At 44.4% G+C, this 11,964-nt stretch overlaps 1 protein-coding gene across 1 annotated transcript in view; it reads left to right on the forward strand.

The window, feature by feature from the left end:
* The window catches only part of LOC103156409 (connector enhancer of kinase suppressor of ras 3-like), an 11,013-nt gene extending 6,327 nt beyond the window's left edge, over positions 1-4,686 (forward strand). Inside the window, exons 4-13 of the mRNA XM_007578445.2 lie at positions 27-114; positions 488-529; positions 1,204-1,323; positions 1,396-1,455; positions 1,532-1,600; positions 2,038-2,184; positions 2,899-3,023; positions 3,099-3,238; positions 3,503-3,589; positions 3,676-4,686. Of these exons, the coding sequence (XP_007578507.1) occupies positions 27-114; positions 488-529; positions 1,204-1,323; positions 1,396-1,455; positions 1,532-1,600; positions 2,038-2,184; positions 2,899-3,023; positions 3,099-3,238; positions 3,503-3,589; positions 3,676-3,965 (1,168 nt within the window). The 3' untranslated portion in view covers positions 3,966-4,686. The remainder of the gene's footprint in view (positions 1-26; positions 115-487; positions 530-1,203; positions 1,324-1,395; positions 1,456-1,531; positions 1,601-2,037; positions 2,185-2,898; positions 3,024-3,098; positions 3,239-3,502; positions 3,590-3,675) is intronic.
* Positions 4,687-11,964: the final 7,278 nt, after the last annotated feature.

Consider the following 11,964-nt stretch of genomic DNA (forward strand, 5'->3'; position numbering starts at 1 on the left):
TGTGTGTGTGTGTGTGTGTGTGTCAGGTCTCCAGTGACGAGCCCCAGCGACTTCACGGCCACCAGAAGCACCATCATCCAGCTGGGCCTGGAGCTGACCTCCACCGTGCAGAAGGTCAGTGAAGGTCACAGGGAGCAGCCAGCAGGAAGTGATGTTGGCTCAGCGGAACTGGGATCGGTGTTGGATCTGACCCGGTTCTGCTGTTCTGGTTCCGACCCGCTGGGCGTTTGGACCTGAGGTTTGAATCTGAGGCTTGGTCAGCAGCTCCTCCCTGTTTGCCTCCAGCTGCTTCCTCTGCTGCTCTTTGCTCAAACATTTGTTTTTCCATGCTGTGCTGCAGCTGCAGCTCCAGGTGAAGCTCTGAGGTCGTTAGTAAAGTTGTAAAGTGTGACTGTAGTTTGAGGAGATGAACTCAGAGATTAAAGATGTCTCCTGCCTGGTTCTGGTTGGGTCCAGAAGCTGACGGCTGTGTCCTCTGTGCCTGCAGGACTGCAGCGTGTTCCAGATGGAGGAGAAGATCCTGGAGGTGGTGAGTTCACTTCCTGCTGCTCCATTGTTGGTTCAGAGCTGGAATGTCCGCTTCCTGTCTTAGATAACACTTCCTGCTGGAGCGGAAACCGCCCAAAGTGTCCAGCTGCAGCATTAGCATTAGCATTAGCTCTGCGGTCCAGCTGCAGGTTCAGCTCTGCAGCCAGTTAGGCCAGTCTGCCCCCTGTCTGCCAGCAGCTGCGACTGCAGCAGAATAGAGTCCAGATGTGGAAGCAGAACAGATGTTTCCTTCAGCTCCTCCCAGTCGGAGTCAGGTGAAGCTCCTGCTGGACCGGTCCCACCAGGTTCTGATGGCAGAACGTTTTCCTCACAGATTCACATTGTTTCCAACGCCAACGAGGAAACAAACACTAGAGGAGCAAATCAATAAGATCGCAGCTTTCAGGCTCAAACATTGTTCTGGTTTGGATTTTCTCTTTCTGTGACCGGAGATTCATCAACACAAGGAATATTGGAAAAAAATCTGAAAATAACTGGCAGGAAGAAAAGCGTGAAACGATTTCTGTTGTGGCCCCACTTGGTTGGTTGTTCTGTTGGATTGTATCCATTTTAATTTGTATTTTTTTGTTGTCTCTGTTTGATAGTCTGTAACGTTTATTTCTGATTAATTGGTGAATAAAAACCAAAAGTGACGTTTTGGGTTTCCTGTTTCAGTCCCAGGCTCTGAACAGCGTCTGTGAAAAGACGGTCCAGGCGACCTCTGACCCCTCTAACACGGAGCCGTCCTGCCTGGAGGAGGTTCACGTCACCAACGTCAGGCCTGGGGAGGGACTGGTGAGTTCAGGAGCCGTAGGAACTCTGAGCTCTGACCTGCAGCTCTGACCCTCACACTGTCTGATCTTCCAGGGGATGTACATCAAATCCACCTATGACGGCCTTCACGTCGTCACGGGAACCACGGAGAACGTGAGTCTGCAGCCGGAACCGGCTGTTGGTGGAACCAGAACCCAACACTAACCGGGCCGGTTCTGGTTCCGTTCAGTCTCCTGCAGATCAAACCCAGAGGATCCACGCTGGAGACGAGGTCATCCAGGTCAACCAGCAGACTGTGGTGAGTTCAGGGTCATCAGGCAGTCACCAAAGCGCTCCGGGTGATAAACACATCTGATCTTCACATCAGAAACATCATTAAAACATGAATCTGTTCTGCATGTGAACAGATTCTCTCCTGCTCTGCTGCACTGAGTCTTTGTGAAGTTTCCGTTCAGGCTGGAAAGTGATCAATAGACACAGATCTGAACCGGATCAGGTTCTGGATCAGGAGCGTTACCAGAGTTCCTCAGGTCTGAGTGTAGATCCCTGAGGAACTCCACCCAGGAACAGAGCAGATTCATTTACCTCCTTCAGCCGTCAAACTCTGTTCATAGGTTTGGAGCTACTGCATCTGGAGCTAGGCTAGGCTAGGCTAGGCTAGGCTAGCAGTTTTCCTTACTAAGTCTCTATACTAAGCTAACCAGCTTCAGATTCCCTTCTCTGTGATTGGTCCAGGTGGGCTGGCAGCTCAAACACCTGGTGGAGAAGATGAGGGCTGAGTCTGGCAGCATCACCTTGGTGCTGAAGAAGAGGCCTTCAGGAACGTCGGGAATGGCCGCCGCTCCGCTGAGGAACCTGCGCTGGAGACCGCCACTGGTGCAGGTGAGCCAACACTAATGCTAACGCATCATCCAAGTTTCTGATGTCCACAGCTTACATGCAGCACCTGAACGCACCGCGTCTGCAGAGGATTTAAGATGCAAAAAGTCCTTTTCTCAGGGGCAAAGGAGTTGAGATTTTAACCCAGAAACAGATTCACATCCTAACCTCTAGGGGGCAGTAAGAGCTGGTTTCAGCAGCTGGAGCCTGAAGAGAATCAGAGAATGAGCCACACCTGAGATCAGCTGCAGTTAGACCTGAAGATGCTCCAGCTCCTTCAGTCTGTTTGTGTTTGCAGAACAATGGAGTCGTTTTTTCTGCTCTTCCCTGAAAGTATCGGAGCAGGAAAAGCTCCGGACTCCTAGCAGGAAGACTCCCAGCGGGCCGGGCCGGGCCGGGCCAAACAGGATGTGACTGTTCAGAGGAGAAACTTCCTCACAGGTCAGGGTTCAGTTCTGACTCAGCGACCCGCTCCAGAACCTCAGCCTGTGTTCCTGTTATCAAACCCTGGTTCTGGCTTATCTGGGCCACATGGTGGCACCCATGGGCTAACAGGAAGTCACAGAAGAGCAGGACTTTCAAAATAAAACAGAACACTAAAGCATGGTTGACCTGTGGAGCTCCACCAGAAGCCGGAGCAGCTTCTCTGTTTGGGAACGTTTGAACGTCCAGGCAGACATCAGCAGTAAGCTGTGGGTTCGGTTGCGTCTCTTGCAGACGTCTCGGGGCGCTCCGGATGTCTACGGATCTCCTCAACCCTCCTACGCTGCAGGCAGGAGAGGGAAGACCTCCATCCTGGATCTGTACATCCCTCCACCTCCAGCAGCTCCATACGTTCTTCTGTGAGTTGCTGTCCTCCGTTGGTTTTCCTCCTGCTTTTCCATCTGTGACTCTGACCCTCGTCCTCCTTCCTGCAGGGAGCTCAGCGTCTCCTCACATCCCACGTCTCCAAACTCGTCTCTGGACGCAGACGTCCGCCAACGCCTCGCCGATGATCCTCCTCCTGAATTCAAGCAGCTGGTCCCGATCCGCCTCAGACAGCGATCCGCTTCCCGTGGTGCGTGAAACCGGAGCCTTAGTGCTTTTGGAGCAGCAGACGGTCTCTGGATCCAACTGGACCATTAACCTGGTTCTGATGGTCCAGCTGGGTCCTCGTTTGCGCTAGATGTTTATCCAGTTTGTTTGCCAAAGTTCTGACCTGGTCCACTAAGATCTGAACTGAAAACATCCTCCCCACATGGTTCAGTAAGAACCGGATCAGAACAGTGTTCTGAGCGGTTCTGGTCTGGTTCTAAAGGATTCTGTTTGCCAACCTGTTCAGGTAAACCCCGACCCGTCTCCATGCCAGTCGACTCTGTCCTGGGCGTCTCTGGGTCTTCGTCCAAACGCAAAACTCGGGGAAGGAAAGGTAAGTTCGCCCGTCCTGTTGGTTCTGGTCGGCCCGGACCGCCTGAGAACATCCATTCACTGCTTCTTGCTCTCCATTCTTAACAGGTCGAGACGAGCTGCACCGGTACCTGAGCAACGAGCGGATCAGCGCCATCGCCGAGGAGGAGCCGGCCTTCGGTATGCCGTCCCGCGGATCGCCGTCGGTCCGCGGCGTCGACCACATCAGAGGCAGCCGCTGTCTGGTCGGCGCCGACCTGCACAACAGCGCCACCATGCCGTACCAGGAGGCCGCCGCCACCAAGAAGCTTCCTGCTGCCACACAGACCAGAGCCAAGACCGGGTCAACGTCTGTCCTGGGCGGCTGGCTGGCCCGGCTCAGACTGCTCAGTCACTGAGGAGGAACGTCAGGAACGCCGGGAGGTTCCTGCTGAAAGACCCGCTTCTTTCAGCGACACTAACACAGAGACTCGTCTGAACGTTGAGCTCTGAACGGGGTCAGAAGACGTCATGTTCCTCTGGTCCAGGTTCCTACGGAAACGCAGAGGTTGGATCCGCTCATCATGCTGAAGATGTGATGCACTCCGGTCCTTCAGAGGCCTGATCCAGTAACTGGTCATGGACCAGAACCTGCTTCATCCATGACCCAGCCAGAGGATTCTGAACAGCCTCCGTTCTGCTGAAGAGGAGCAGAGACATGAAGAAGATCATTGGCGATGTCCTGAACTTTGACATTGTTTCTGTTCCTTCTGGATCTGCTGCAAGTTAAGCTTCAGGCCCAACCAGAACCAGGGTTCTACTGACTGACTTCAGATTCCTGGAGCTCCAAGTCAGGAGCCCTGCAGAACCCTCTGGGTGTTCCTCAGGGAAGTGTGTTTTTGTTTGTTTGGGAAGAACAGATGTTTAACTCACAGGAAGTTTATTTTTATAAATCTGGATCCTGTTGGACTCTCAGGAGTCTCGACCTGCTGGTGAACGGACAGCTTTTCCTCCGATGTTTCAGGAAGCTGCTGATCTGCTCAGGTCACATGATTACATTCAACCGTTTCTGCTTCATGCTGTCTGACTGGTCCATCAGCTCAATAAAGTGGAATTTAATAAATATTCCTGCTTTGCTCTTTGTCCTGGTTTTACTTTCATGTTTCATCACTGACAGGGTTAACTCATGAACCAGGTCGCGTTCTGAATGTTAAACCTGTTCTGGAGGAGAATCCTGCTTTTGTAACCGTCTGACAGAAGTTGCTGAGGAAACGCTGCCCCCTGCGGGGCGGCTGCAGGAACTGCATGTTTCCTGCAGGGTGGAGTCCTATTGTAGCTCTGAGTCTTCACCCAAACATAAGCGGTTTATTATCACTGATGTAAGTCCTGCTAATGTAGTTCAACATTAGCAGGATGTTAAACTACTAAACAGTTAAATCTGGTGGTAAAAATCAGGCTCCATCAGCAGAGGATCAGGAGCCAGGAGGAACACCGGCTGGTCCAGATCCTCCCCACCAGGACTCTACATCAGGGGGTCCAAAGTGAGCCACATGGTTGATGAGCTCTGATAAACCTGTTTGTAAATTTCTTATTGTATTAGTTCCTTCAACTGAGTGATTCTGATGTATGGTTTGAGCTAAGGAACGTAAAATATGAGGAACAGACTTGAAGGGAACTACGACTAGTTATAACAATAGACCTTATATGGGAAATATTTATCTCAGATGTAAAAACAATACAATAATAATCAATTTAATTTGTACCACACTTTTCATTAGCAAAAACCTCAAAGTGCTGCACAGTGCAACTAAAATCATAGATAAAAACAGCATCATATAAATCATGTGGAGGCAGAATAGGGTTGTTTAAATAAAAAAGTCTTTAAGCCTCTTTTGAAATGAACCAGTGGTTGCAGAGCTCTCAAATAATCTGGGAGAGAGTTCCAGAGACGGGGGGCAGCCCAGCGAATGCCCGATCTCCCATGGTCCTTAATCTGGAGCGAGGAAGGTGGAGGAAGGTGGAGGAAGGTGCAGGAAGTTGCTGTCTTGTGATCGCAGAGATCTGGTGGATGAATGTGGAATGAGAAGATCCTTCAGATAATCCGGAGAGGGTCCGTTTAAACACTGATGTGTAATGAGAGATTTTGTACTGAATTCTGTAACAGGAAGCCAGTGAAGGTCATGCAGATTAGATGTAATATGGGCAGATTTAGGCCCTCAATGAATCCTGGCTGCTCTGGTTTGAATGTATTGGAGCTTCTGAAGGTGTTTTCTATGGATTCCAATGAACAGAGAGTTGCAGTAGTCGAGCCTGGAGGAGACAAAGGCATCAGAGAAAGAGAGAGATGGACGAATTTTGGAGATATTGCGAAGATGAAAGAAACAGGTTTTAAATAGATGTTTAATGTGATTTTCAAATGTAAGATGAGGATCCATTCTAACTCCAAGATCTGTAACAGTGGTGGAAAGGGGGATGTCTTGTCCAGAGAAGAAAATAGTCGTCAAGGTTGAAGATTGAACCTGGTGAGGTGTTCTGGTCAACATGGCCTCAGTTTGGAGCAGTTTAACTGAAGAAAGTCCTGATTCATCCACGTCCTCATCTCCTCCAGGCAAGTGGTGAAGGCAGTGAGTGAAAATGGTGATGATGCTCCAGTTCTAATGTAAAGTTGTATATCGTCGGCATAGCAGTGGAAGGAGATATTGTGCCGATTAATGATTTGACCCAAAGGCAGCATGTAGAGGAGCGTGGAGCTCCAAAAGCTCCTGGAGAGATTGATTACAGTAATCCACAGAGTCGTTTGCAGATGAATGATTGACCGCAGTCAAGGAGTGAAGAAGACAAAGCCTCAGGGGAAATATTTTTCAAGTCACGGAACTGAATAAGACGTTTAGGATTTGGAGCAGCCAAAGTTGAAGGCACTTCTAGGGAGACGACACTGTGGTCCGAGACACCCAGGTCATATACAGATAAGTTGTTGATAGTTACAGTGTCTGTGATCACCAGGCCCAGAGTATGCCCCCTGTTGTGTGTAGGGGCTTCAACATCCTGGGTAAGATTAAGCGAGTCCAGAAGAGACTTAAAATCTGCTGTCAGACTGGAGGAAGAATGATTAATATGGATATTTAAATCTCCAAGAATGATATTTTTCACAGGACTGGCACAGAAAGAAGTGAGGAGTTCCTGCATCTCTAAGTTAAATGAAACATGAGGTTTTGGAGGTCGACAAAGCAATATAATATTCATCTGGAGAGGGGCTATAAGACTGAAGGCCAAACATTCAAAAGAAGAAAAGTCCTGAAGGGCCAGATGGGACAATTTTAAATTACTGCAGTAAATTACAGCCAGACCGCGGCCCGTGTGGCGAGCTCTCTGCAGATAGCTATATCCAGGGGGACGGGCTGCATTCAGTGAACTGTACTCATCCGGTTGGTGCCATTTTTCAGTAAGGCACATAAGGTCCAAATGCTTCTCCAGAATATGGTCATGAAAAAGACAGGATTTGTTGGACAATGATTGTGCAAGTCTCTCCCTTCACTGGAGGACTTGCACAGCGATCGCTGTCTTAAAAAGGCACAACACATCACAAAAGACACTTCTCACCCCGGATATTCTCTGTTTACACTGCTGCCTTCAGGCAGAAGATACAGAGCCATCAGAACAAGAACCAACCGACTCAGAGACAGTTTCTATCCTACAGCAATAACAAAACTAAATGCAATCAAAAACAACCATTAATCATCATGAATGATGTGTGTGAGAATGTGGCTATTCTTATTTATTAGTTGTTTTTTTATCACTTACTTGTGTATTTCTTACAGTATGTGTAAATTGTGAGACAAGTTTTTTAAGCATATGCACTGACTGATGGCACTTTTTAATTTTCGTTGTTCTTGTGACAATGACAATAAAGATTTATCTATCTATCTATAAATGCATGTGTAGATTATCTGTGTCATGCAATAATATAATTGCAATTTTAGTAAATGCTGCTTTTAGTGCTGTGAGATTCTCTTCAAGATGATGGAATCATGGCGTCATCATTGATTTGTGACTCGGTGAATAATATCATGTCATGTTTATTTTTAGTTTTCTCTTATTTTACTTTTTACCTTTTTTATGGACCTTTTATGTGTCTGGAATAAAGATATGATTGATTGATTGATTGATTGATTGATTGATTGATTGATTGATTGATTGATTGATTGATTAATATGATTATCAACAATTTGTGAATAGAGCAAAACACTTAGCATGCTATAGGTAAATATTATTTAGTTTGGCTAAGAATAAATATTGCACTGTCAATGAATGACGTCTAATAGATGTTCTATAGGTACCAGAGGGACACAGTAACGCCTCCATGAGCTCAGAGGTTCAAACTGATGAATAAAGAGGATGGATGTTCTTTCAGCAAACAGTTGAGACAGAGATGTTTTTGGTTTCACCATCATTTACCTGCTGTTATACCTGCCATTCAAAGTATTCTTAAAAGATTCTGTTAGTCTGCAGCTCATGTGACCAAACCACCGAGGAGATGAAAAGTTAAAACTCAAGTTAAAATGTTTAGTTTTAACATTTTAACCCAACAATCTCTACCTAACTAGAGGTTGTAGATAACCTTAAGTTGGGTAACCCCCAGGTCTTCTTAAAAGGTAGAGTCTCTGAGAACAGTTCTTAAAGATATAGTCAGTGTTTTCAGAAAAGTTGAGCTGCCTGTCCAGGAATGACTCGAGGAATTTAAAATTTGCTAGTTTCAACAGGTTGGCCATCGAGTGAAACTGGAACCACTTTCTTCCTTAAGAAAATGAAAAGGTATGTTCTTCTGTGAGGGAATTTAACTTTTACTGGCCCAGTAATGCCAGAATTAATAATAAGTAATAAAGACTGTGGTATTCTGATTTAGTAATTATATTAGTTGTGTTACCACTCCACGCCACTAGAGGCAGTAGCAACCCCGAAAAGATGCGACCAAGAACCAGATCTAGAAGTACGCCGAAAGCTACAGAATTTGCTAAAAACTGTGAGCTTTCCTGAAGTAAATAAAGTAAATAAGTTCAAATACATTCTNAATTTTAAATTACTGCAGTAAATTACAGCCAGACCGCGGCCCGTGTGGCGAGCTCTCTGCAGATAGCTATATCCAGGGGGACGGGCTGCATTCAGCGAACTGTACTCATCCGGTTGGTGCCATGTTTCAGTAAGGCACATAAGGTCCAAATGCTTCTCCAGAATATGGTCATGAAAAAGACAGGATTTGTTGGACAATGATTGAACATTGAAAAGTTCTATTTTAACACTGGAAACCTTTTGAAGAGGTTTCAGCAGACTGAAATCCAGTCCACGTTTTCCTTGCCCCTTCGTGCATTGTGCTGTTCCCAAGTCCACCTCCTGCAGCGAACAGGAAGGGGCGGGAAATGGGACCATTGCAATCTGGAAGTGAAGGGGGCGCTGTTTCCTATACTTCCGTTTCTATTTTCTTTTGAAATCAGTGACATATTTTCACCTTTAGGAAGGAGTTTCTCTCTCAGAATGTATTTGAACTTATTTACTTTATTTACTTCAGCAAAGCTCACAGTTTTTAGCAAATTCTGTAGCTTTCGGTGTACTTCTAGATCTGCTCCTTAGTCGCATCTTTTCGGGTCTACTACTACCTCTAGTGGCGTGGGGTGGTAACACAACTAATATAATTACATTACTAAATCAGAATACCACGTCTATACTAGCCAGTTCAACCCTGCACTAGTTTAAGCGTTGACCCATTGCTGCTTTGTTATGACGCGCTGAGCGGCTAACATCACCTGTTGATCGTGTGTAATGTCAATCTCTGATCTTCTTGCAATCCAAACTCCACACTTTGGTCCAGACAGATAAACATTTGTGAACAAGATCCATTTATTCCACAGTACACGGTTCCAGTGTTAATAATGACTCCGCCACACGGTCAAAAACTTTTATGCCCTTCCGGGTTCAACACCTGACAGCTACCTGTCACCTCTTGATGACACCTCTTCCGACAGCCCCATCTAGTGACCAAAAACCAAAAATACACATATTTGGCTCCAATAACGTCTTTATTATTTACTATTAATTCTGGCATTACTGGACCAGTAAAAGATAAATTCCCTCACACAAGAACATACATTTTCATTTTCTTAAGGATGTAGAGCTAATTAAATGACAAACAATACTTTCATATATTATAAATAATATCTATATATCTCCATCAATTATGGGAGGAACGAAAGACATAAGGAGACATGAAAAACAACATGATCAAATATAATAAAAATTCCATTTGCAATGTATATGTAAGACATTTAATTGAGCAAAAGTCAATAACAAACAAATGAATTAGGTAGAGAAGAATAACAACCCAGGTTGTTAAACAGGTACAAGCAAAAATTCACACTTTTGTTTTTACAGTGCCATGTATATTATTGGGAGACTTTTTGTTGTAGAGTCTTATATATAGGAAAAAACAAGATGAATCTATTTAATTTATCAACGAGGAAATTTTCCTTTAACTCTAAAACGCTAAATCATATTCATGAATCACATTATTACACGGCCCATCTGTGGTGACGATACAAAAAAATAGCCTGCAGAAACTTTATGTCCTACAATGATGGCATGAGGCTCAAAGTGCCTAGATGGAGCAGTGCTAGCCATAAGTTTGTACATAATGCTGCTCCCACTTGTGCAGCTGAGCTCAGGAATATTATGCATGTGCAGATTATCTGTGTCATGCAATAATATAATTGCAATTTTAGTAAATCCTGCTTTTAGTGCTGTGAGATTCTTTTCAAGATGATGGAATCATGGCGTCATCATTGATTTGTGACTCGGTGAATAATATCATGTCATGTTCATTTTTATTTTTCTCTTATTTTACTTGTTTTTACCTTTTTTTCTATGGACCTTTTATGTGTCTGGAATAAAGATATGATTGATTGATTGATTGATTGATATGATTATCAACAATTTGTGAATAGAGTAAAACCCTTAGCATGCTATAGGTAAATATTATTTAGTTTGGCTAAGAATAATTATTGTACCATCAATAAATGACGTCTAATAAATGTTCTTATTGCCAGAGGAGCACAGCAACACCTTCATGAGCTCAGAGGTTCAAACTGATGAATAAAGAGGATGGACGCTCTCTGCTGAAATATTCCTGCCATCTTTCATGTTCTTTCAGCAAACAGTTGAGACAGAGATGGTTTTGGTTTCACCACCATTTACCTGCTGTTATACCTGCCATTCAAACTATTCTTAAAAGATTCTGTTAGTCTGCAGCTCATGTGACCAAACCAAACGAGGAGACGAAAAGTTAAAACTCGAGTTAAAATGTTTAGTTTTAACATTTTAACTCAACAACCTCAACCTAAGTAGAGGTTGTACACAACCTTAAGTTGGGTAACCCCCAGGTCTTCTTAAAAGGTAGAGTCTCTGAGAACGGTTCTTAAAGACACAGTCAGTGTTTTCAGAAAAGTTGAGCTGACTGTCCAGGAACGACTTGAGGAATTTAAAATTTGCTAGTTTCAACAAGTTTGCCATTAAGTGAAACTGGAATCACTTTCCTCCTTAAGAAAATGAAAAGGTATGTTCTTCTGTGAGGGAATTTATCTTTTACTGGCCCAGTAATGCCAGAATTAATAATAAATATTAAAGACTGTGGTATTCTGATTTAGTAATTATATTAGTTGTGTTACCACTCCACGCCACTAGAGGCAATAGCAACCCCGAAAAGATGCGACTAAGGAGCAGATCTAGAAGTACACCGAAAGCTACAGAATTTGCTAAAAACTGTGAGCTTTGCTGAAGTAAATAAAAGAAAGAAGTTCAAATACATTCTGAGAGAGAAACTCCTTCCTACAGGTGAAAATATGTCACTGATTTCAAAAGAAAATAAAAACGGAAGTATAGGAAACAGCGCCCCCCTTCACTTCCGGATTGTAATGGTCCCATTTCCAAATAAGGTATGAGGCTGACAGCGGTCCGTCCCGCCCCTTCCTGTTTGCTGCAGCCTATGGCTGCAGCCATAGACATTAATACGTAGACGCCTCATGGAGCGGGTCGGCCCGTTGCAGCGATATGTAATCGCGTCCGCCATATTGAATGTGGCATCTCTGCCAGTAAGCTAATACAAATGAATGGACCGAACTTCAGAAAATGCCATTCCACAAAGTATTTTTAGCTAATGTTCGTCATCGACCCACTCACATATAAACGTGAATATATTTGGAAATTAAACAATCACCAAAGACAACATTTATGACTTTTCATATTTTAATTGTAATTTCTGAACAAAGAAAATAAATGTGAACCTATAATACAATTGATTTTGATAAATCGTTTTTATATATAAAGTAATCAACATATGCACACACACAGACGTCAATATATTAAATAAAATAT

The sequence above is a fragment of the Poecilia formosa genome, unplaced genomic scaffold, assembly GCF_000485575.1.
Source record: "Poecilia formosa unplaced genomic scaffold, Poecilia_formosa-5.1.2 Scaffold480, whole genome shotgun sequence".
NCBI classification, from domain to species: domain Eukaryota; kingdom Metazoa; phylum Chordata; class Actinopteri; order Cyprinodontiformes; family Poeciliidae; genus Poecilia; species Poecilia formosa.